This window comes from Manis pentadactyla, chromosome 5 (genome assembly GCF_030020395.1).
Source record: "Manis pentadactyla isolate mManPen7 chromosome 5, mManPen7.hap1, whole genome shotgun sequence".
NCBI classification, from domain to species: domain Eukaryota; kingdom Metazoa; phylum Chordata; class Mammalia; order Pholidota; family Manidae; genus Manis; species Manis pentadactyla.
In genome coordinates, this window is record NC_080023.1 from 3,026,878 (window position 1) to 3,052,666 (window position 25,789).

A 25,789-nucleotide genomic window follows, 5' to 3' on the forward strand; every position below is an offset into this window, starting at 1 on the left:
ATGCTTTTCTGTTGCACGGGAAGAGCTGGCACAGAGCTTCCATCTCAGTGCAAGTGGTTCAAGGCATGACCACGCGGACACCTCACAGTTGTATTAACATACCTTTGAGCCCATCTTTAGCCTCAGTATACAATGAGCTCAAGAAAGAAAAACCCTAAGAACTGGGGATCTTTTGGCTTTAGGAAAGAGTGGTCAGAACTGCCAAATGCAGGTCTTTTCCATTTTTAGGAAAACAAATCAACAAACTAAAGTGTACTATAATCTGGAGCTCACCAAATAGCCCACCAGGTGAACCTGGTCAGTTGGTATGAGGCCACAACACATGAGGCCTCAGTCAACTCTGATCCCCGCTCCTGAGGCATTATCATCATGACTCACAGGTGAGGAAAACTGCGGTCCCAGAGTGAAGTGAACCATTTGCTCAATGTGGTGATGGGGGGCCTCAGTGACCCCAGGACCCAGCAAGCCCAGAGAGCACTGTAGGACAGTGACTAAAACTGCGTGATTCTAGCAAAAACACTGAGTGATGGCACCACGAGGTTTCTAATCACAGCAGTTTATGTGTCAAAGATGCTGAGCACAAGCCGCTCAAGGCCAGATGCCCAGAGTGGCCGTAGGCAGTTCTGGCCCAAGGAACAAGACTCCGGCAGCCCCGCTATGGCACTCAGCATAGCCCAGGACCCATCCCAACCAGCAGCCACGTCCCAGGAGCAGGGTGGGTGTGGATAAAGTGAAGGTTCCTGTGCCCAGGATTCTCAACTGGCCCTGGTTGGCTAGCTCACTACACACGTGTGGGCAATACGTTGCTATTGACTCTATATAAAGAGCTCTGCCCAGTGCTCTGGCCAAGACAGTGGCATGGCTGCAGGGCTGCAGGAGAGCAGAGCAGATGCTGGAGTGGTGGCAGCGCCAAGGACAGAGACTGAAATGGTTGTGTGGATAGAGAGGCCCAGAGGCAGAGACCGGCTTGCTGCCTGCCGACTCGCTCTGAGTGGATGGGATTCTAGTGATTGGCCTGCCACTGTGGATATAAAGTTGGGTATAACCCTTTCACCCCAAAAACGTTCTACTGTCATTTCTTTGGTCACATTGAATCCACAGTGAACTTGCCCGGGGCAGAAACCCACTGGCCAGACAGCAGGCTTCCCAACATGAGCTGGTATCAGGCTCTGCACATACACCAGCAGTATGTTTCCGGAAGCTAGCTCAGGGCTGGCTGGAGAACCCTGCCCAATCCCCTGGGCTCCAGAGAGCACAGGGTTTCTAAGGCTCTGAAGCAGTTCACTGAGAAGAGCCCCTTTAGAATTATTTTGTGTTATATTAAGAATTGAAAGCCCTCTCTGATGGGAAGCCTCAGTCAGCATGAAAACTTCGGACAGAGGTGGTGAGAGATCTGAGAATGGCTCAGCAGCCCAGGATGGGGCCACAACATCCTGGCAGCAACTGCCCAGCGTCAATTACCTCCTCAGGCGCTGACGCTCGCACACTCTGTGATGTTCAGATGGCAAACCTAGGTTTACTCAAACACAATAAAGTAAAACACAGGCAAGCTGTCCAGAAGTCAGAGTGGGAAGCCTGGACAATGACAGGGTTGTAATTCCCAATAAGTGTGGGGCCCCTCACGTGACTACGGTGACCCGGTGATGCCAGCACACCTCCTTGCTCCTACGGAACCTACATCCAGATGCCACAGGGACACGCAACACAGAACCTGTCAGTCACTTGCTGAAGTGGTCATCTGAGCTCTTACCAAGACAGGGAACAAGCATGGACGCTGGACTGACCATGAAGCGGGATGGATGTCTGGCAGGCCACCCCCAACACAGACGGAATCAAGGAGACGCTTCCCTGCACTCCAACGTGGTTTTTCTTTACTGCCATTATTAATTCACCTTTTTTTTTTTTTAGGTAATGAAATAGTGTCAAACTTTGCACTTACTGATTTCATGTTTTAAAAGTTGCTTAAAAAAAGGGTCTTTTTTCTTGAAAAGCACTATAATAGTATCTATACTTCTGTAGACATTATGGTCTGTATTTCTCATTAATGGATTACTTAAGAGTTTCTGAAACCTTATTACAAAGTCAAACTTACAAAGTCGGTGCAGAGCCATTGTCTGTGAGGAGGAGTCTGGGATGCTGCTGGACTGTGATGGGAGAGCTGGAGCCCGACCCTGAGCTTGCTGATGACGCACTAGGAGGGCGCATCTCAGAGAGATAGTCAGGAGCGGAGTCCACCTGGAGTGGCAGCTGGTGAATGTGGATGTCGCCAGCGGCGGGGGGGTCCATGATACCACAGGTGAGGATGTGAGAGAGGCTGCAGTCGTCGCAAGCGCATCTGATTGGGAATCAAGGACAGTCACCTAGAGAGCCGCCAGAGGAGGTCAGACCGTGCCTTCCCAGGGCAGTGCCGGACCTGCCTTTGGGTCAGGGAGGCCCCTTGTGCTCACCTTCTCCTATAGTTGCAGTTGGGGCAGTCGGGCACGCTCAGCCGAGACGACAGTATGTGCCTCATGGCATCTGTGAAGTTGTTCTCACCAGCGGCTGCTTTCTTATTAGTTAACTAGTGGAAATCATAAAACAATAGGTAAAATTTGCAAGACACGTCCCCCATCATGTTGTTCATATTTTTCAATAATTATGGTAATATGTGTCACGTTCATTCAGAGAACAATGGTCACAGCTTCCTCAAGTGGGACAGGGCCAGGAAAAGGGGACAGCAGACCTGGAGTGCAAACCAGCCATGGCTGAGCCACACAAAGGCCAAAGACCAGGAAACCCTAATAGCCTGCCTCACTTGCAAATGCACCCTAACACCCTTGCAGCAGACACCTAGACTTTACCCCAAATGTGCCGTGTGCTCAGTACTTGCTAAGCACTAGGAGCACAGAGCTGAATCATGGCCCCCGAAGAGCTTGGATGCTGGAAGAGGAGATACAGGCAAGAAACAAGGGTCAGGGAAGACCAGCATGTGGGAGGCACTGGCAGAGGTCTGCCCAGGGTGCTCCAGAGGCAGAAAAGAGCCGGGCAGGGTGCCAGGCCTGAGGAAGACCCGTAGGGAGGCAGTGCTGCTAACTTAATCAGAGGCAAGGGAGGGAATCCAGGCAGGGGGAACAGTGTTGAGCTAGGCACCCACATAATGGCCTCTGGAAGGCCTGCTGGCCCTGCACAGAGCAGGAGGGGGCCTGAACTCAGTCTGAGGTAGGGGGCTGGGTCCCAACTCTGCATCATGTCTGGAGGGCAGCAGGTCTGTGCCCACACGAGGGCCACCAACAGAAATGGAGGGCGCCTGCCCAGCCAGTTCCCAGGCAGCAGTGGCATGTGGGAGGAGCACAGCAAGGTCGGTCTAGGAGCCACCTGGAAGCACAGCTTAACTTTGAATTGACCAGGCAAGCCCCTGGGTTCCGGAGTAGAAGCGTGGAGACCAGCTCTGGCAAGAGCAATGGTGGTGGCTAGAAAGGCCATCTGCCAGAATAGGGCCCACAGCAAGGACTGGGAGGACAGTTGCCTCTGTCTACCTGCAGTGCCCAGAGGAGGCCACCAGGGTAAGGACAAGAACACAGGTGTGGGGGCCAAGGCCAGGGACCATGGGCATCTAAGGAAGGCTGAGGGGGTGATGCTGGCAACACAAAGGAAGGGCAGAAGCCAGCCCATAGCCAGGAACAGGGGGAGGCAAGTTTTCAAACACTCAAGAGCCCTGGGCACACCACGGCCAGGCACTAGCGAGCTCTGCCAGGGTGGGGGCAGCTGTCAGGGGTCTGAACTCAGTCTGAGGTAGGGGGCTGGGTCCCAGCTCTGTGACCTCACTGCACGTCACCCCCTGGAGCGTAAACCAGAGATGGCTCCACCCACCTAGGGGGGCACTGTGGGAACCCAGCAGGGGCTGTGGCCTACAGCAGTCACTCAATAAACATGGGTTTTCCTGGAGGAATACAGAAGGTCAGGAAACAGATCAGTTCATCCAAAGGTGAAAAACGCTCTTCTGAGAGCGCTGCGCAGTGTGGCCTCCTCTCGGAACCGCTTGCTCCGCAGCCCACAGAGTTCCTCTGCCGCAGCCTCACCTGCTCTTCCGTGACTCGCCTTTGTTTGAGAAGCTCCCAGTCTTCTGTCAGCAGGCGCTGTTTGGTTCTCGCTGTCATCTAACAAGCACAGAAAAAACAAGAGGCCTTAACACCACCAAGAGCCATCAGCACGGACATTTCAAGGGGAAATTTTTAGAAATTTTATCTACAAGAAACATCACCTGCCCACAAGGTGCAACCCTACAGATCCATTACCTGATTTCTATCTCAGCATTTTATTCAAGTTACTCCCAATCACCAAAGTACTTTTCTTACATGAAAACAGAGAAGAGTTCACATTAAAGAGAAACTAAGATTATAGCTGAATCTGTCACTACAGCAAATGAATATGCATCATTTGCTGAGTGCCCCATTATGCCTCCTGCACGTGCTAGAAAAGAAGCATCGCCCTGCATGTGAACAGCTCAGGTCAGAGGAAAACCGACCGAGGCAAGGAGAGGTCCGATACAAAGAGGTCCGATACAAAAGGGCAAATCCTGTGCAATCCCACCCACATGAGGCCCAGAGGCAGGAAGCAGAGAGGTGGGTGCAGGGGCAGGGAAGGGGACAGGGGAGCTGGTGTTTAATTGGGACAGAGTTCTAGTTTGGGAAGATGGAAAAGTCCAGACGATGCTGGCGGGGACGTCAACAACAGTGTGAATGTGCTGAATGCCCTTGACCTGTGCACTTAGAAATGTCTGCAACAACCAATTTTTTTTTTAATTAAAGTATTATTGATATAAAATCTTATGAAGGTTTCACATGAACAACACTGTGGTTTCAACATTCACCCATATTTAATCAAGTCCTCACCCCCCACCACCATAGTCACTGTCCATCAGCACAGTAAGATGCCAGAGTCATTACTCATCTTCTCTGTGCTGCACAGCCTGCCCCATGACCTACCTATATTGTGATGCAATGGCAAATTTTATGTACTATACATTTCACCACAGCTAAAAAAAAAAAAAAAAAAACAAAACAGGGGAACAGGGAACTAAGAATGGGTTCAGGCATTGTCTTACTTGGGAAGGAGAGGCAATGCGATGCTTAAATCTGGAATCTTGGTGTCTGTATAAATGTATTCTTCTAATTGTTAAAAACTTAAAAGAGTAACCCCCAAAACAACAGAAATGGGAGCTCTGTCTTTCAAATTATTAGAAGAAAAAAATGGAGGAGGGTACAGTCAATCCTACAGGAAGACTATACTACCAATAAACCCTCTGAATGAATAATTTCATAAAATAAAATTCATGCATTTGACAGAAACAAACTATCAAGAAGAAATCAAAGTTGAAATTAGTCTGTTTAGAAATAATTGGCAATGGAAGTCCCACAAATCATATTTTGTAAGATGTGCCAACATATAGAAGGAAACAGAGTTCAAGTGCATTTACGAGGGAACGATCCAGGGTGACAAAGAAGACTGAGGGGCACGTGCTCAACTGAGAAGCCAAGGGACAGAACAAGAAACCAGCCTTAACAGGAAGGGTTTAGTTAAAGGGAAAAGCAGAAGCTGGGGAAACAAAGCATACTGATCAACAAACCCAAAAGCTAGTTCTCCAAACCAGCTGAACAAGGGGAGAAAAGGTGCCACAGAAACAGTGGGAATCAGAGAGCACAGACCTTTCAAACCACAAGAGGAAATACCTGCGCACTTCATGCTCTTCACGTCTCAAGTGCTCCAAGCAAGAGGCTTGTGGGCTGTCTTCCTATGCCTCACAGTGCTTTGAAAAGCTGGGTCCACATTAAAAAGCTTCTGAGATCTCAGCTAACCACCCAGCCTTCCAGGCTCTCTTCGCATCTCAGCAGCACGCTGCGTGACAGCTGGGACGAAAGGCACACCGCCCTTGGCCGCCTAGCAAGGCGGGCTGTTTCTGTTCAGTGGGCAGGGTGCTGAGGTGGGCAGGAGAGGCAGGCCAAGAGAAGGACCAGAATTCTACAGCCCCCGCTTTACCCATCTGCCCTAGGAGCACAAACTTCTAACCCTTTGTTTAAATGATGTGGATAATTTCCTAGGCAAATATCAATTTGTAAAGCTCATTCAAGAATTAGAAAACCCAAAATAGACAAGTAAATGTAAAGTCAACTGAAAACGTGATAAAGGCTCCACAGTCCTTGTCCCCTGACCCTGCAAAAATGAAGCAGGCCCCACAACTTTATGGTGGGTGCTATCAAATCTCTTATGGTACAGAAAACTCAAACTACTCCTGAAAACTGATAAAATACAGAACATTTCTCAGTTCATTCTATGAGACCTGCGTAACCTTCATACAAAACAAACCAGACCTCAAATATGAAAATTCAATAATATTTTAGAATACAGACATAAAAATCCTAAATAAAAGATCAGCTAATTATATCACAATCTTCTAGAGTAGGGTTTTAACCCCAGGAACGCAAGGATGTCTCAAAACTAGGAAACCTCGTCTCTTAATTGTTATAGAAATACATTAACAGAAGACATACAATCAAATTCAATACCTATTCCTGTTTTTTACAAAAATTAACAACCTTAATAAACTGGAAAAATAAAGACACTTCTTTAATTTGCAAAAAAGTTTCACAGGTCTGGACAGCAAGTATCAGACTTAATGTGAAACATCCAAAAACATTCCACTGAAGTCAGAACTGAACAATGATAAGGATGCTGCTGGCACGACTCTTCCTCATCATGTTCTGCAGCTTCCCGCAGAACCCTAAAGTCACCAAGTTCAAATGAGGAAAGGGTAAAACTCTTATTATTTGTTGATGATATCCTGGTTTCCTAGAAAATTCAAGACAATCAACTCAAAAACTATGAGAGTTAGTAAGGTGAGATGACTGGACACAGTAACTCAGCTTTCCCACGCACACCAGCAAAGCCTGCTTAGACAACGTGCTCGCCACTGGAGACGCCATGCACAGCAGACCCTGAACGCTGCAGCACACCGAGGCACAAACTCAGTAAGACATGTACAAACTATAAAACCATAATACAGGACACCAAAACAACAGCCTAAAAAAACAGGTATATACTATATTCTTAGAAGGTAAGTTTCAATATTAGTGCCAATTCTCCCTTTATATTATGTATGTCTATAGTTTTCAAAGAACATTTTTCTTTCACATGTACTATTAGTACTGCAAGTTTAAAAAAGATTTAAAATGAGGTATATATCAGGGAAGGTAGTAATTATCTCGGTACAGAGTGCAGGACAGTTGTCTGACAACCACATTAACAGAAATTCTCCTTTGACCCTTTCCTCACATCCTCCGGGATCGATTTTTTGGAACATTTTTGGGTACCTGCAGGTTTATTATGTATGTGTCAAATAACAAAGGAAAAAATGTAAAAGCAAACAAAAACATAATTTCAAAGCTGTCATCTGTTTCCCATGTCCGTACTTACTTGCAACTGTACTCAATTATTTTACAGGTGCTCAACATTTTGAAACATTTCAATTATTATATAATTTCTAAAATACTTACGAGAAGTGACTGATCCAGTCCAAGGATTCTAGCATAATGGCACTCTCCAGATATTACTAAACTTGCTCAACTTCCCTAATCTGTATTAATGGCATTATGGTTTCTTGATAGCAGAGTGAAAATAAGAATTTATCTTTTGGTTGTTTTACTGAGCAGGATGGTTTTCCTTTGTGAAAAAAAGACAGAAAATCCCTTTTCTTCTCCCTTTTCTTATTGTGGTAAAATACCTAACACCATTTTAGAGTTTACCAATTTAACCACTTTTAAGTGGCCAAGTTCAGTAGTATCAAATATACTCACACTGTTGCACAGCCATCACCACCATCCATCCCCACAACTCCTTTCATCTTGTCACACTGCACCTCTATACCTGTTGAATGATAAATCCCCATTCTCCCAGCCCCTGGCAATGACCATTCTACTTTCTATGATTATGCTTACTCTAGGTGGCTCATATTAGTGGGATTCTACAGTATTTGTCTTTTTGTGTTTGGCTTACTTCACTTCAAGGTTCTACCATGTTTTTTGGTCTTCCATTTATTTACATCCTTGACCCATATAGAGTTAATTTTTATATATGGGTTAGGTCGGGATCCAACATCATTCTTTAGCATATGAACATCCAGTTGTTCCAGCACCATTTGTTGAAATAACTGTCCTTTCCCCATTGAACGATCTTGGCTTCTTTGTCAAATATCATCTGGCCCTGTACGTGAAGATTTACTTCTGGGCTCTCTATCTCATTGGTCTTTGTAGTAAGTTTTTTTTTGAAAATAACACATATTTATTATCTTAGAGTATTTGAGTCAGGAATCCAGGAGCATCTTAGTTGGGGCCATTAAGCTCCAGGCAGGAGCTGGACAGTCATTTCAAGGCCTGACTCAGGGAGGAGCCACCTTCAGACTCCCTCCTGCGGCTGCTGGCAGGCCTCAGAAGATCCGAGTTCAAGTTCAGTCTTGCAGCCTCCCCGCAGGGATGCCTGGAGATGTAGAAGTTGGCTTCTTCAAGAGTGAGCATTCCAAAGACAGTGGGAGAGAGCGCCCTGTGGGCTGATCAAATGCTTGTTTTGTATGGGTATGAAGTGAAATATTTTTCTTGGAGAGCGTATTTTCCACAAGTTGAGATACCTGGGATCGGATCTTTAGTGCTGGCCCTAGCTTTAACCCCATGGTGCTTCGAAGATGCTCCTCTGTGAGTTATGGCAAAGTTTCTCCATCAATTGCACGATCTTTAAACACTCTTTTATCCACCCTGATGCTCAATTTTACTAAGCAGCAAAATGTGTCCGACAAAGAGTGGGCATCATTGTGAGGATCTTTCACAAGTGAGAGAACTAACGGAGAGCAGGTTAAGTGGTCAAGAAGCACTGCTTGCCAGTTAGAGAACTTGTCAAATGACATATGATACATGCTTCTAGTCCAGCATTTTTCCTGCTGAATCCCATGGCCATTCAGAAAGAGGAATGCCGACAGAAATAGTTAAGTCTATTAATGGTGGAAATTTTACCTCCTTTCTCTTTCCTTTGCAGGGATTTCAGTGAGCAGTGAAAGGACCCTGAGTGAGCATCCAAAGGAGAGCCCACAGGGACTCATTTCCAGAGGTAGGTGGCAGCCAAGGCCTGAACTCAGCCTCTGGGTGTGTAGTAAGTTTTGACATCAGAAGTGTGTGGGTGGGTCCTCCAGCTTCTTCTTTTTCAAGATTGTTCTGACTATTTGGGATCCCTTGAGACTTCCATATAATTTTTAGCATCGTTTTCCCTGCATCTTTGGGATTTTGATAGTGCACTGAAAAACCCATAGACACTTTGGGTAATTACTGACATTTTAATAATATTGTCTTCCAATCCATGAACATGGGATACATTTTCATTTATTTATGTCTTCAATTTCTTTTAATGTTTTTATAGTTTTTATTGTACAAATCTTCCACCTCCTTAAGGTAATTCCTAATTTTAGATGCTATTGTACAAAGATTTGCATTTGTAATTTTCTTTTCAGATTGTTCATTTTATGTAGAAAAGCAACTGTTTTTGTATGCCGACTTTGCATCCTGCTACTTTGCTGAATTCATTAGTTCTGACAGCTTTTTTTTTGGCAGAGTCTTCAGGATATTCTACATAAAAGATCGTATCAACTGGAAACAGAGATAATTTACTTCTTCCTTTACAGTTTGCGTGCCTTTTATTTCTTTTTCTTGACTAAGAGTTCTGGCTAGAATATCTAGTACTATGGAATAGAAATGGTCAAAGTGGGCATCCTCACCTTCTTCCTGATCTCAGAGGAAAAGCATTCAGTCTTTTACCACTGGGTATAATGTTAGCTGTGGATTTGTCATATATAGGTTTTATTATGTGGAGACAGTTTCCTTCTCCTAGTTTGCTGTGTGTTTGTATCACGAAAGGTGTTGAATTTTGTCAATATCTGCATCAATGAAATGATCGTGTGGGTTTTTTTCTTTCTTTGTTAATGTGGCAAGTAACATTCATCAATTTCCACTATGTTGAGCCATCTTGTACTCCAGAAATAAATCCTACTTGGTCATAGTGTATAAGCCTTTTACTGTGCAGTCTGTGTGCTGGCATCTCGTTGAGGATTTCTGATGTTCATAAGGGATACTGGCCTGCAGTTTTCTTGTGGTGTCCTTGTCTGGCTCTGGTATTTAGACAATGCTGGCTTCACAGAATGAGTTAGAAGTGTTTCCTCCTCTTCAGTGTTTTGGAAAGTTTGAGAAGAATTGGTATTAGTTCTTTAAATGTTTGGTAGGATTCACCAGTGAAGCCACCAGCACTAGGGCTTTTCTTTGTTGGGAGATTGATTACTGATTCAATCTCTTTACTACTTATAGGACTATTCAGATTTTCTATTTCTTCATGATTCACTGCTGATGGGTTTTGTGTTTCTAGGAATTTATTTCACCTAGGTTATCTAATTTGTTAGTCTATAGTCATTCATAACACTTTCTTATAATCCTCTTTATTTCTGTAGAATTGGTAGTAATGACCCCACTTCATTTCTGATTTGGGGAATGTTTCTCCTCTCTTCTTAGATAGCTAAAGTTTGTCAATTTTGTTGACCCTGAAGAACTGTCTTTTGGTTCCATTGATTTTCTCTTCTTTATTTTGTTTATCTCTGCTCTAATCTTTACTGTTTTCTTACTTCTGCCAGCTTTGGGTTTAGTTTGTCTTTTTTCCTAGTTCCATAAGTTGCAAAGGAGACTGCTGACCTGAGATATTTCTTTTTAGTGTAAGCATTCATAGCTGTAAGAACATGTACTTAAAATAAATAAATTTGGTCTCAGCTTTACTTTTTAAGTAAGACTGCATTTTCTTCCTAGAGAAAACATGTGTATTGTTATTTTTTATCAGAATAGCAGTGATAATACTATGTATTATATTCCTAAATGAATAGTTGATTTCAGGCAACAGATATATTGAGAAGTTACTATTTCCAGAGGACTTCTCAGTCACAGCAAAATCTCAGGAGCTGTCCTAGGGTGTTTGTGTGTCCAGTCACAGTTCAACTAGAGAAGTGAAGACAGAATTTCTCTAGCTACAATTCTATCTACAGCCATTACACTTATAATGTGAAATAAGAAAGACCCCAAAGGGTCCCCAGGAGGGCAGGGCATAGGCTAGTGATCCAAATCCCAGTGGGCCTCCATGGCTGAGGGGCCTTGGGTATAGCTGCAGTTAATGCAGTTATTTCACAGGACCACTATAAGCAGCAATGAGGCTGCAGCCACACATTTCTTAGCACACCTGGCAGTGTTCAGTGCATGCTGGTTTCTTCACCTCACTCATCACTTCAGTTACACCATCTCTCTGAAATCACCTACAAGGTTGCAATTACGTCGAGAAAACATGCTGGAAAAGTCAGGGACAAATCAGGATTCCCAATTCCAGTTAACAGTTTCAATCCCTACAGAAGGAAATGCCAAAAGCAGGCAGAGGGCTCTGCTCAGATAAGGGACAGGCAACAGTCAGGGAGAGCTAGCCTTAGCCTCCTGCTCAACATGAAGACTCACACTGCTCCCATACCCACGGGCCTTCCTTTGCACCTACACTCACAGATGGTGTCTCCCCACAACGCTGCTCTGCAAACCCTTCAACTAGCACGTAGCATCAAACATAAAGTCCCAACTATCAGAGGCAGATTCACCCCTCACATGAAACTTCTAAGATGCAGGGACTCATAGGTCACTTGGTCCAACTGAATCTAAAATTCTTCTGTCAGTTCCACTCTGCACACGTCCTTTAGCAAGGAATTCAACTCCCGTATTACATGGCTCCTTCTCCTTCCGACAGCTTTCAGGAATCCTTTCTAATGGCACACAGAGCAATGCAGTCCCACTCGTAGTCGGGGTGCGGACTCCACTCACTGGGGCTGGTTGGGACAAGATGAATGTCTCTTTCAGCAGATTTCTGCATGGTGCGGGGGACACTGGCTGCCCCAAGTTCCTTAAGCTCCACTGCCACTTCTGGGGTGGGGGTGGCTCAACTTCAGTGCACTGGCAGGGGGGCTTCCTTTTCAGTCCATTGGAGGAGCTCATCTTCAGTCCACGGCTGCGGAGCAGGGGAAGGGGCTCATCTTCAGTCCCGTCAGGGGAGGGGCTCACCTTCAGCCACTCTGGACGGGGGCAGGGGTTCTGTGACCTGATGTAATACAACTTCCCTATAAGCTCCAGCTGGCAGGACGGGGACTGTGCAGGGGTCACCACTTCTTGTGCTCAGGACTGCTCACACACCTCCCAACATGCAGCCTCGGGACGCCTCTGCAGTGGCCCTTCCTCTGGGCCCCTCCCAGCCACAAGGCCAGGCCAGGCCAGGCCTGCTTCTCACACCTCTTCCCCCGAGAGAGGAACACATTCCCTGTTCCTCAGAGCAAGAGCACTGGGGCAGCGTTCTTTCACCGGCTGGAGCCAAACGACAAGAGCCAGCCAAGCAGAGAAGTTGGCAACTGGTCTTTCAGTTGCTTCCTGAGGCCTCTTCTGTACAGAGAACTGAAGATCCCATATCCTGGGAAATCAGAGCCCTCCCCACTCCTCCCTTTACCTTTGTGCCCTAATAAACCCCACCTGACACTGCATAGGACCTTCTCTATAGGTGACCCATTAGCCAGCTCACCACAGTCCAATTCAGAACACAAACAACTATTTACCGTAGTCCTTTTTAGTAATGACACACAAGGAACTTATGTAGAATTATAAAACATAAAAGGCCCAAATGAAACCAAAACATCATCTAATCTGATTTTGTCATTTCACAGGTCTAAGACTAAAGCCCAGAGAGGGGAGAGGCTTGAACAAGGCTCACAATGAATTTGGGGCACAGCCCAAGGTGGACTGCTGCTCAGGGCCCCCATGGAGTGAGCAACAGCCCCAAAGGAATGGCAACCTCCACACACCACTCGGCACTGGAGGCTTCCTGGAGAAGGTACTGCAGCTGGTCCCCACTGCCCCTGGCCCCCTGCTTCCCTCCTGGCTCCTGAACAGCAAACTCCTGAAAACTGGGTGGTGTGCATGCAGGCAGCAGAGAGGAGGACAGCTCAGGTGACTTGGGTGCTGGCTGCCGGATGCACAAGGCCTCCTGTTGGTTGGAGGTCCAGCTCAAGGCTGCAGAGGCATGAATGTAGCTGGGGGTGGTGACCTGCCCTGGCCCATCAGCCTGCTACTCTTCAGGCAGGAAAAGCCATGGGAGAGGTCACAGCTTCTGACCCTGCTCCAGCATTTTCCAAACTGAAACCTGTCAAGCAACTCAGGAACAGCCCTGCTCCTACAGCAGCTGAAGCTGAGGAGTCAACGGTCGGTGTAAGCTGTAGCTGGAGAGTAAGTCTCTCACGTCATTAACACATAGACGCATGAAGCAGGGACACACTCCCTCTGAAGAAAACCTGAAGCAACAACTCCTCTCCACGCCCCAGCTGGTGCCATAGGACAGTAGGGAGCGTATTCCAGGCACAGAGTGGCTCCTGAGGTCCACCTCATCCCGCCATGCTGTGTGCACAGGGACTGGGAAAGAGACCGACGGCAGGCGTCAGCACAACTGCAGGAGCTAAGGGACAGCACCGCCGAAGCTGGGCAGTGCTGACCTGGAAGATTGACGAAGCTGGAACTTACTCCACTGCAGCCGACCAAGGTTAGAGGTGATGCCGGCAATAAGAATAAGGCAAGAGACACCCCCGAGTTCTGAACAAGAGACCACCTATAGTTGCCATGATGTGGCTGCAGTGCGGCCATGCCAAACGGCATGAGACCTCAACGACCGTGACACAGTGTCACGGGGAGCCCCAAGTTCAAGCTCACACCAGTCCCTTCTTCCCAATCTTTCACTGAGCTCAGCCAGTATCGCTGAGACTGGGCGTCTCAGCCTGTGGTCAGGTGGCTGGAAGGACCCCGGCAGACACTGGGCCGGAGCATGGTTCTTGGGGCACAACACAGGGCCCTGCTGTTGCTCCCTTGCTACTCTGCCACCTCAACAGGGCCTCTCCAGGGGCTTCAGGAAGGTGGGCGGGCTGGGACGGCCAGGCCAGGGTGTGAGCTGGAAGCTGTGCTCCACATCCCGCAGGGGCTCTGGCTGGCCAGCCACACCTGCTCTTTCAGCCCCATCCCCAACAGGAGAGTCCTGCCTTTTCTGTCCTCCGTTCCTGTACACCACCTGCCAAACACAGCCGTCTGTGCTCCCTTCCCAACAGTCAGGGGTGGACGGAGGATGGGCTCTGCAGGGCACATTCAGTGTGTGCACCCAGGCTCTGAACGAGTTTTTAGTAAATGGTTCCTGTGATCACAAGGCTCAGCAGCTCCCAGGCCCCAGAGGCTCCTGCAGGGGACACTGAGCCTCAGAGCCTGGGTGGCAGCCCGTGCAAACTACGGTGGAAGCGACCTAGCCAAGGCTGACCTGACAAACTGACCACCACCCGGTAAGCATGGCTGGGTGAGGGCCAGCCATGGGGCCCCTGGGTCTCAGGCACCTGACCCCCTTCCCCTCAGCGCATGCCTCCCACGCTGCACGCCTACCTGCTCGTCCACGTAGGCATCAATCCTCTTCTGGCACTCCAGCCACTCCTCAGCGACCCTGCGTAGCTCCTCCTCAGAGCTCTGGTATCGCTGCAGCAAGACACTGTATGCATCCTCGTGACAGGTGTCATGTGTCGTGGTCCCCAGCCTAGGGAGAGAGGCCTTTCAATAGGGGACAGCCGCCCAAGGGCACTGCCCCAAAGACCCCAGATGTGCTTCTGCTTATCACCTCCCCTCCTAATGCTCCCAGTGGGACACCACCACACACCAAACAAGAGTGCTGTAAAAGGTTAGTCAGTACATATGCAAGGTGCCCAGAACAGAATTTGGCATAAAGGAGAAGCTTGAAGAATTAACAGCTCCTAAGAAATAAGATTAGCAAGCGCCACTGTTCTAAAGACTAAGTAAGTCCTCATGTCTCAGTTGACTAAATGTAGGGCTGTGAACTATTTTTCCCTACTGAAATACACTGACCCAGAGAAAACAAAATATTTAATGAGAAATAAAATATTTGGACCTTGTTTTCAGATTAATTAAAACAAGAAATTTGGTTCAATCCAAGAAATATTAGTTATATTTATTCTATAATATTTCTTTTTAAGATGGTGAGATGGCAAGTGAGAAAACAAACAGAAAACAAAAGACACACATGTAGGTAAACACTAAGAAAAAAACACCTGGATTTCTCCAGAAGAGGACATGTGGCAAGAGGGGGGCCAGGGAGAGCAGAGAAAGTGTGTGTGTGGCTTCTTAGCATCTGCACGGATCATGGTTTGAACCCAAAATAACTATAATAAAGACATCCTGATGAGGAATCTCAAAACCAAAGGTGACATTTACCATCACAGGGGGTGATGTGCAGGCCACAGCCACCATCAGTGCTGTGGCCCCTGGGTCAGCAGACACACCTGGCACCCAGGGCAGGCACTCGGGCTGGCCGGCCATTCTTACAAGCTTTACGATCACACCTACGCATTCATGTACACATACATATGTATGTTTTGAAATGCAACATGTTAATAAGTAAACATGACTAAGGCAACATGTTAAAAAATGTGTCTGTGTGGGGATGACATAGGGAAAGTCTAGAGGAAGAGCCAAATTGTTTGGAAGACCTACCTGTCTTCATGATTTTCTCTATTTTCAGAATTTTATTGCAAAGACAATCTAGTAATTTAAAAATAAACAATAAAGCAATTTTGCAATTAGAACCTGTCACTGGGGAGATGGCTGCTGTTCTCTTAGCTGTCTCCACCCCCGGGGGAATCCTGCCTGGACTACGGTGTGAAAGCGGAGACACTGCAAGCAAGTGCACTACTGCTGACGCTATCTGTACACGTGTCTGCCTATGAAGCTCACTCTGCAGAGGGAGCAGTCAGAACAGGTGTGACCAAAACTCTGAGGAAAGCCAGAAAAAGCAGAGAAGCTGACACTGACACCCACATGCAGCAACTGAGGCTCCATTAAACATTAAGGCTGTTTCTGCGCCTCAGGAAACAAAACTTGACGCAGAATCCAGTGACTGCTTGAGGGTCCTCTGGGCACTGCCTGACGCCTGGCAGGCCCAGGCCTGAGGACATAGTCCTCCCTCTGGCCACACAGCAGCCCACAGAGCTGAAGTTCTCTTTCTACTCCTGCTTCTGCAACCTTGATTGCCACAGACTGATGTCCACTCTTCATGCAAAAACCACCTTCTGTGTGACACCACCCTGCCCCTTTTGTATTCCCAGGACAGTGGGATGCCAAGGCAGCCCGACACTGGCACCCCCTTCTCTCCCCTCTCCTACTGGAAGCGAGAACTGCTCTCCTCCTCTACTGCAGCAGAGTGGCAGCTCTAATTTTGAGCCAAGTGAGAGCACAGCAGTCAGGGGTCCAGGGACGTCTTTGGTGGGGAAATTGGAGCACAATCTGTAGGCACAGGGCTTACGTTCAAGCGAAGCTGAGCTGGACTCCAAGAGGAAAGAGAAACTATGAGATCTGAGGGAATGTCCCCAGAACCCAATGACATCCATGGTTCAGCAAACAGGTTACTATCTAAATGTTCAGTCCGCACATGGCAGCACCATGGAAAGATGCTCCTGGCGCCGCCTACCACAAATGACATGTGAGACAGTAAGTGACAAGAATGAAATGAGATCAGTACGTAATTTACAGGCCTAATTAAAACTTTCCTTAAATATTAATATTATATACAGACCAAATTGGGCTATAGCCACTAAAACCCACAACAAGCAGCAGACATAAAGAGGCTCATGTTGCACAGGGATGGAAGCTGAATCTGATGCGGCTCGGGACCCGCTACAGGCTCAGGCAGGACAGACACAAAGCCTACTGGGTGCCCTGCGAGACGTGCATATGCCACAGAGCGCAGACAGGGGCAACAGCACAGGTTCTCCGAGGCCAAACCGTAACGAGGTGGGGTGGGGGGCCTGCAGGCTGCAGAACCTCAAAATAGTTGTCCGACACTGTGAATGTAATTAACGCTATAGAATTGTGCACTTAAAGACTGTGAGATTGGTGAGGTTTATGTTAAATATATATTACCCCAAGTTCCAAAATTAATAATGTAATATACTAATAGCCATTGAATTGTCCACTTTAAATAAGCAGATCATACTGTATGTGAACTCTCAGTTTAGTGGTTAAGAAAGAGAGAAATAACTTTCTTGAACTTAACTTAGTTCCTTCAAATGGGTCAACTTTTGGGTAGGTGACTGTGTTAAAATTAACAAGAGATACATCCAGAAACAAACCAGGCAAGACTCTGGAAATGCCCACTAGGGAAATGAGAGAATGAAGAGATGGGCGAGGGTGTGACTCCTGGGCCGGCTCTGGGCCGGCATCTGCGCCTGGACGGGGCACACAGAGGGCCTTGCTCCAGGGGGCTGCCCTGGGGGGCAGCTATGGGATGTTCACCTGCTATTAATTAAGCTATACATTTCCTTATGTAGTTTGCTGTGTCTACGTTTTGCTTTATAATGAAGTTAAATACAGGCCCAGCGATAAAATGTCAACATTAAAATACAACTATGGTTTTATGTCTTTCTGATGCAGTCACTACTTTAGGGCACGATATTTGTATGTGCAAAAAAAACTTTCAGCAAAAAATACGAGTGGTAAAATGGTCATCCGTACCTGAGAAGCTCAAATCACAATTACTTACTGAGGCTGCCAAGGGGATGTGCTGGGGAACCAAGGACCCACCCCTTCTGGGGGCACGAGCTCCCAAGGGCATGTTCTGTTTGCCTTCTCCTTGGCTTCCACCCGTCTCTATGTGCCCCCCTCAGCTGCTCTGAGAACAACACTGCAGCTTGCCCCCAGAGGTAAAAGTCAAGCCTGCAACACTGCCCATCTTTGCGGTCTGTCATCTTCAGTGAGTGACGAACAATCCAGGACATATGACACACTTTGGGTTTCTACCACCCAGCCACAGTGGGTGACAGGCCCACTAAACTCACTGGCTCACCAAAACAGAAAACACAAGGCTTAAATACCCTGGAAACTTGCTGTTAAGAACCCCTCCCCTCAAGACACATGCCTTCCTACAGAAATCTCTGGTAGATGTGACCATTTAACTAGGGACAAGAACATGTCACGCATTTCAAACTGGTGAGTGTGAAATACCCTCCTGACTCGTTTTCTTCTGGGATGGTTGAAGTTAGGACACACAGATTTCCATACACCCACCATGGACACTCTGAGGGTGGACATGGAAGGGGAGGGGCAGGGAGAAGGCAGGTTACGGTGATGAGGACTCCGGCAGTCAGGAACCCACCGGAGCACAGGCCACACCCACACAGCCCCTGGTTCTGGTCTCCTTGTCCCTGACCCCCTTTACCTAACTGCTTTTAAGGTTATTCTTTCTCTGCAGGTGAGGTATGAAATGGGAACAGTTAGGTCCCCTCAAGCGGGACTTATGAATATAGGAAGCAAAACTGAGTCAATATGTGGGTTTTAAGAGGAAAAAAGTGAATGGTTGAGAATTCATGTAAAATAATTATTTTACTTAAAAATGATTCCCCTTCTTTGTGAATCTGACCCAAACATGTTTCAGTACGGGCTGTAACACACAGATGCCTACAGTCCACCGTCGCAATGCCTCCACAGTAGGGGCACCTGTTCGCGTGCACCAGGTGGACAGGAACGGAATCACCACCCGCGGAAGGATGTGCTGGGCCAGCCCGGCAGTGCAGCGTGACAGCAGGCGCCAGGGAGTGGTCCTCTCTGACCGTGTCCCCGAGTGCTGTACTTGGTGCTCCCGGCTTGGCTCACACAAGGTTGCCCGCAGGACGTGTACACCAGTAAGAGCCCAAGTTGTGAACAAAGATGGGGAGGGAACATCTGTGGGGCAAGGTATGTGTGACCCCCACCCCAGAGCCTTGGAACCCCTTGGCAGCACCAGACCCGTGCTCAAGCCCTGCTCCCCCCGCCCACCCTGTCTTCCTGTCTCCCCTGCTCACTGGAGCGCCGTAATACAGCCACCTGGCCAGGCCTGAGTCTTAGCAAGTTAAACACTATGCTTCCCAGAGCTTCTCCGTATTTATGAGGAGCTTGTGCTAGTGAGTCTTAGCAGCATCAGTACTGGGTCTGTTAAAGTTTAATCATGTTACTCTTTGGGTTCTGAGCTTTCTGCCCAGTTGTATTTTTCCCTGGGTCTGTGGTTTTGGGCAAGAGCTTCCCTAGCACAGCAGTGTCCAGCCACTCACATGCCACACCACAGGAAGGGGGCCACACAGCCACACCAAATACCTGATCTGTGACACCAGTGCTGGCAAGTTGCTCTGGAGAAGAGGCTCCGAAAAGACCAGGTTTTCAAATAGGTGTTTATTATGCAGCTCCCATGTCACCTGGAACTTTGTCAAGTGTTCGTTTTCCTAGTTACAAAACAAACAGAAGACATGCTGAATTGAAGCCGACCAAACGATTCCCAGAAGGATCCCCCACCCCACATCCCTCTACATGGCCCAAAGCATTCTGCTGCCAGGCGTTCTCCCTGTCCATGCGCATTGCGGCCCCTGACCACAGGAATGAGACCTCACCTTGCCTCCCTTCTAGGTAACTCACACAAAACAAACACACAAATGAAGAAAGGACAGAGAAAGAAGAGAAAAAATTGCACATATGCCATGGTGATTTCTTTGTAATTATGCTTTCAAAATATATCTATCAAAAGCCTCCAGTTCAAACAACTTAAATGAATACACATTCTCTGATGCCACAAGACAGCTATTTTCTTGCCTATCTTGAGAAATCTCCCTCTGACAGATGGGACACTACTGACACTCCATGGAAGCCAGGTCTTCTGTTTCCCTAACAAACACAGGCAAACTCCTCCATCACTGCAATAATTTGGGAGTGTCCTGGCCATCACAAGACATCCACTTGTCCTCAACACAAGGTGCCTGGGACAGGCGGTGTCATCACCTTTCCTGAATGCAGCGTTCACGCTGAACAGGTCATGATACTACCATACATGCATGAATCCATGCTTCCATCTGTAGTGTAAGGTGCACGCACACTACTTACATTAGAATCATCTTGGGTCCCTGGGCAAACGCCCCTTGTCTAAATGACTGACCACTCTAGAAACTGAGTGTCATTATGTACCAATACTGTGGGCCTTCTCTGAATTGGATTACCACCGTGACTGCACTTAGGGGTCTGTTCCTATTTACGATTTGGCCAAAATGAGTTGAAATTATCACACCTGGAGGTGTAACGGCCAACACATGAAGATTCCATTGCTATCACCTGATGACTGACTGACACCGGGGCTGAACCAGTTAAAATGACTGATTCCCATTCCTGAGCACAAACCTGTGTGGGACAGAGTGACACTGCTATGTCATGTGCATGTGCCAGCTCTGCTCGTTATAGTCCCCCTTCCATATCCCAGAAACATGGGAGTCAGAGATGTGGCCAGGAAGGTGCAACATCTGCAGACAGCCTCAAACGTTCAGTCCTGTCAATGTCTCATGGCTTGCTCTCACGGTTTTACCAGAACACCAGCACCTCCCAGGGCTGAACTTCCTCCCTCCCATTTCACACCCAGCTTCCATCTCAGGGCTGTTACTCAGTACCGGAAAACTGGGAAGGCAGATGACCAGGGTCGGGGAACCAATAAACTCAGTCTGAGCACTGGAATGAGAAGCCATTATCCCAGAATGCTTGCAATAAGGAAGATGACCACAGACCAAAGGACACGTAGCGGACTTCAGAGACTACTCTGCGCAGGCACTGTGCCAGGTGCAGGGACACAAAGACAGACACAGTCGCTCCCTGCATCCCAGGAGACAGAGTAGGCAGTGGTCCAATTTATGATTTGTTCCTGTAAGAAAAAACATGCAAGAGCCAACACAGCTGCTGGAGCAGGCCCTTGGCTGGCTGAAAGATGGTCCACGGAAGTGTCCAGGGAGCTGAGGTCTCGCCTGGCCTCCCCCATAAGCCTTCAGGATAGGGTCAGTGGTCCCCACCTACCACCCCTTATGCAGCCCCACGCACCATGCTAGAGTACACGCAGGAGGTCACAGCTCCAGTTTTGTGGGTTCATGTTAACTAAAGTCAACTGGGCTAAGATGGGTTCATGGCGATGATCGGCATTTTTTGTGAAATTGGAAATTATCCTTTGAGGGGAAGCATGCAAGAAGATCAGCAGACCCCAGACTAATTTTAGAACCTGAAGTCAGCCTGGGTAACAACGTGTGCTCATCATGGAGTGCTTCCTGCATGAGCTTAGTAGCACGTGCAATAACCCACACGGGCCAGAAAACAGCCTCAGAGGCCGAGCTCCTTGCCCAGGGCCTGTGGGGACAGGTTCTGTGGGAACCAGCTGTCACTGCTGTGTGAGGGCAGCAGAGACTCAGCGCTGCCTGAACCAGAGGCACCCAGAAAAACTCGCAAGGACTCAAGCTCAGGCTTCTCTACCAAAATTAGTCAACTGCAAAAAGGTTTTTTTGGGGGGTTCTGGGAAAAGGAAGAGGAGGGGTTTAGAATCAAGTCCTACAGCAGACCTTGGGGAACAGCAGGATATTCAAGATTATCTTCTGTCCTTGTGGATGGGAATCCAGATTTCATAGTTATTACAGCCTGGTAAGACATTTCCTAGATGATTGGAGGCATAACTTCGGTCCTAACTTAAAATTATTTTAATATTTAAAATAGATAGAAAAAAATGTAACCCTATTGTCCTGTTTGATTCCCCAGGCAGTGTGGAATTAACCCCTGAAGTGCATTTCCCAGGGAAGTCACATTTTTGAAAATATGTTTCCACCTCCAAATGTATTCCATGGGTTTTGCAGATCAGGGGAGCCAGGCATGTGCTTCCAGGAAGCCAGCGGAGTCCGCAGGGAATTGACTGGCAGCACTCGCACAGTGGCAGGCTTGCTGCTTCAAGGGAACAACTGACCCTGTTTGTAGCCAATCATAAATCTGAGGTTTTGTGCAAACATTAGGAAAATGTGCATTTGCCACTGTGGCCCTCAGGCTTCTCCACATTTAAAGCCTTGCTGACGAAGATCAGCGGGGACGTAGCACAGGCCCTCGCATGCTGTGGCCCATGGAGTGCCCTCAGGAAGAGCTGCATAGCTCCCTCAGGGACCAGCATTTCCCAACGACCAAGCACGCACCAGTGGACCCCTCCGAGCTCACGCTGCATCCACAGGCCGACGGTCAGTGAGATGTTTCAGATCCTTCACTGCAGCTGACTGCTAAGCAGCCCACTGGCTCTGGTGTGCTCACAGGTAGCACCCACGATATCTGAAGAGGCTGTTACATATTCCTCCCTTTTCCAGATACATATGTTTGAGGCCAAATTTTCTTCATTAACTTTAACCAAGACAACCTACAATTACTGTCTGAGCACAGAAGCTGTATGAGAACCCAGGTATCTTCTATTAAGCCAGACACGAAAGAGATAGGTATAAATGTAAACGATGCCCTTCCTCATACTACATGTTTTGTTTAGGAAAATAGTTATTTTTTATTTAAAAATATGCTTATTCTATTTTAATGGCCTCAATATTTGTAAAGTGACCTAACATTTTTAGATTTCTCCATTTTAATTTCAATATGGTAAATACTGATAGATAAAATCCACATAAGCAAAAGCTCTACGGGGTCTTCAGTTTTTAAATTCAAAGGGCCCCAGGTCCAAACATGTTGATAAGCACTAACTTCTGCCCTGAGACACTGACTTCCAGTTTACCTGCACCTGGCTTGGTCAAATCTTTCCCAGCAGGCTGAAAAGGATGTCAGTATAAATCTGAGGACCTTGTGGGGTCTGATTCCGACCATAAAGAGATTTCTAAGATAACTGGGACATTTTTATATGGACTGGATGTTGGCGGACGGTAAGACCTCACCGTTACTTTCCGTGGGTGTGACGATACTATGGTCACGTGAGAAGGTATCAAGCTCTCCAGAGGTGGTCTGAGTGTTGCCTGGCTTTACTGGCGACCGGGGCCCCCTGTAAAGCGACTTCCAGGCCTGAGCCCATCATACCGCAGCAACAGCATCCGTCTGGACCACGAACCTACACGGCCGTTCAGTCACAAAGCCTCTGGGAGGCCGCACTTCCCGTCCCCACCACCCTGGGTCGCGGGGCATGTGTCCTTGCTGTCCCTCCAGTGCGGGGCTCCCTCCTGTACCTGTCCACTAAGGTGGCAACCACCTGTGGTCCCAGCCCTGGGCTGGACGTAGGCTGTACCTCCTGTCTCCCAGGATTAGAGGAAATCCTTGGAGTGAATGTTGGTTCTTGAGCACATGAATTTCTCAGGATTCCAGCTTTCAATTTGCTTTTCATACCTAAGACTTCTTGTCTTTCATGTCATCTCAGCAATGTATTTTGAAAGATTTTATCTTCTTGTAATTCATGTTACCTAGAAGTTCAGTTGCTCCCCCTGAGGAAGGGCGAGCTCTGGGTGCCAATCTGCTATACTACAAGCCGAAGTGCAGACCGCTATGTGCATGGGAAGTAAACTCGGACCACGCAGCTCTAGTTTGTGCTTACAGTTTATGAGGTTTTTTTTCAAACCACAAGAAAATATTTCAATGTAAACTGTTAGAAATTTGTTCCAATAAATGTGGTTAAAATTAATTTTTGTTAGTGTTGAAACCTAGTGTCCCACTCTACCTCCCTGCTGAGGGCCTGGGCTTGGCCAGTACCTTCTGGGCTCAGCAGTGCTCTCTCCAGCTGTGCAAGGTGCAGGGCGCTGGGGGACACACACTCTAGACCTCGGCCACCTCCCCTCTCCAAGTGCCATCACAGAGGAGGGGCCTTTGCTTTGGACTTCTGAAGAGCGGTAGACTTCCAGTGAGCAGAGGCTGCGGGGACGGCTGCCCAAGACGCAGGGTGAAGGGGTGGGAGCAACGGCAGGCCTGGCCCTGCTCGGTGGCAGATTCCTTAGACGCAGGTCATGAAGCAGGGGTGGCTGCCCCCTCCTGCTCACCAGCTCTTTGCTCCCAGTGCACGCCCTCCTCGTGTTGTGTGGAGCTGCGTGCAGGAATGGCAACATCTATTGCAGGGATGCTCAAGAAGTCCGTGAAGCCCCTGAAATTACTTGCAAATTGTGTATATATCAATTTTCTTAGTGAGATCTATCAGCTTTAGAGTCACACATAGACCATTACACTTTGAGCCCTAAAAACCCCTGGCTGGGTACTGTACTTGTTTCAAATGTAGTTTTACCCATAAGAAAGCACCCCAAATTAGCCAATAAAGTACCACTTAATAACAAAGTGGCAGTGATGCTGAAAACTCCAGACTCTTAGTAAACGGGTGCATCCACAGCAGGTAGGAGAGCACACGTTGGCTGTGTGGCAGGGGAGTGAGGCCCCCTCTGCCCAGCAGGCACACTGAGGCTGCAGGGATTGCCCACAGCTTACCTGTTTCCTTGTGACTGATTTTCCACTACATGTTTCCCTCCACATTTGTGGCACTTTACTTTCTGAGATGGTCAGAGACCCAGTGAGAACATGCTGTCTTGTCTCCTTTATTAAGATAGTGTCCATTAAATACAAGTCTCTGCCTACACAGCCACACAGCTAGCAGCTCGACACACAACCCTCCCTGGCTCTCCCACTGACATGCTCTGGTCCTCCCCTCACATGGCTCCCAGATAGCATTTCCATGATGCCACCCAGGTGCCAACCCACCCAATGCCTTTCCCCACCAGCCAAGTCTGAAGGAAAGACAAGGAGGAACTGGGTCCCTCCACTGCCCCAACACCCCAGAGGACAGGCGGGCCTGTGCCAGGTCCCACCTGCACCCACCATGCGGGGCTCCACAAAGCCCAAGGAAGGCTGCCCGCTGTCTCACCAGAGTGCCCAGGAAGGTGCTGATGGTGCGGGCTGCCTGGCACAGGGCGCCGTACTCCTCGAGGAGGAGTGAGATGAACTGGTGTGCCTGTGGAGGGCCCTGCAGAGCGGCCGGTGCTCGCACTTTGGACGCAGCCGACAACTGCCGCAGGAGGCGGACCTTCATCTCCAGCACATACTCTCTGGCTTGCTGCTCCAACCGCTGGTACAGCTGGTAGGGGTCCCGCTCGCACAGCCTGTACAGGAAAGACAGCATCACAACTTGCCCAGGCCCTGCCTGCCCGGGTGCCCTCACAGGGCCCTTTTATATGGTAAGTGTCCTCCCAGATGCACCCACTAGCAGGAACCACCCCCACATCTCCCAAAAACCCGGGAGAGGGACCATCCCCCACTCGACAAGGGAACACCCAGGCGCAGAGTGTGTCCAGAACTCATCCAGAACTCCTCCAAAGTCATCAGTGAACTGGAAGAAACCTGACGTTTACTGGGAGCTCACACTGTACCAGCCCCACGGTCCATACGCACTATCAGCCCAGCCATTCTGCACAGGCCGCTCCTCATGCCGAAACACGGGCAATCCTGAGCTAATTCTGTGAGCAAACGCTGCCGTGCTCAGGCAGGCTAAGCGGCTGGGACCTGCACAGCCAGCAGGCGGCAGAGCGGACATGCCCGCTTCTCAGCAGCTGGCTTGAGAGACGTGTTCTCAAGTGCCAGACTATTAAAAAGTTAGGAAGACTGCTCTTTTCTAGATCTTTCTAGGAATTCAGTACACAATCCAAATGGGCTTGTGTTATTCTTACCATCAGAGGAAACACTAAAAACAGTATATACCTCATTTAAAATTATCCCAGCAAAAAAAACCAAACAAACCCCAATAAAACTGTATAGAATTTATAAGCTGAAGAGTTGGGAAAAATACTTCATGCCACCCCACC

At 48.1% G+C, this 25,789-nt stretch overlaps 1 protein-coding gene across 12 annotated transcripts in view; it reads right to left on the reverse strand.

Moving 5' to 3' along the window:
• FAM193A (family with sequence similarity 193 member A) overlaps positions 1-25,789 on the reverse strand; it is a 207,447-nt gene that overhangs the window by 60,918 nt on the left and 120,740 nt on the right. For all 12 annotated transcript variants that reach the window (XR_005031967.2, XR_005031968.2, XM_036921229.2 and 9 more), the window contains 6 exons: positions 24,856-25,090; positions 19,290-19,414; positions 14,541-14,688; positions 4,059-4,136; positions 2,448-2,560; positions 2,093-2,335 (listed from right to left, as the gene is read on the reverse strand). Coding sequence is in view for 10 of the 12 variants with exons in the window: in XM_036921229.2 (XP_036777124.2) it covers positions 2,093-2,335; positions 2,448-2,560; positions 4,059-4,136; positions 14,541-14,688; positions 19,290-19,414; positions 24,856-25,090 (942 nt within the window). In the remaining 2 variants the exon portion in view is untranslated. The remainder of the gene's footprint in view (positions 1-2,092; positions 2,336-2,447; positions 2,561-4,058; positions 4,137-14,540; positions 14,689-19,289; positions 19,415-24,855; positions 25,091-25,789) is intronic.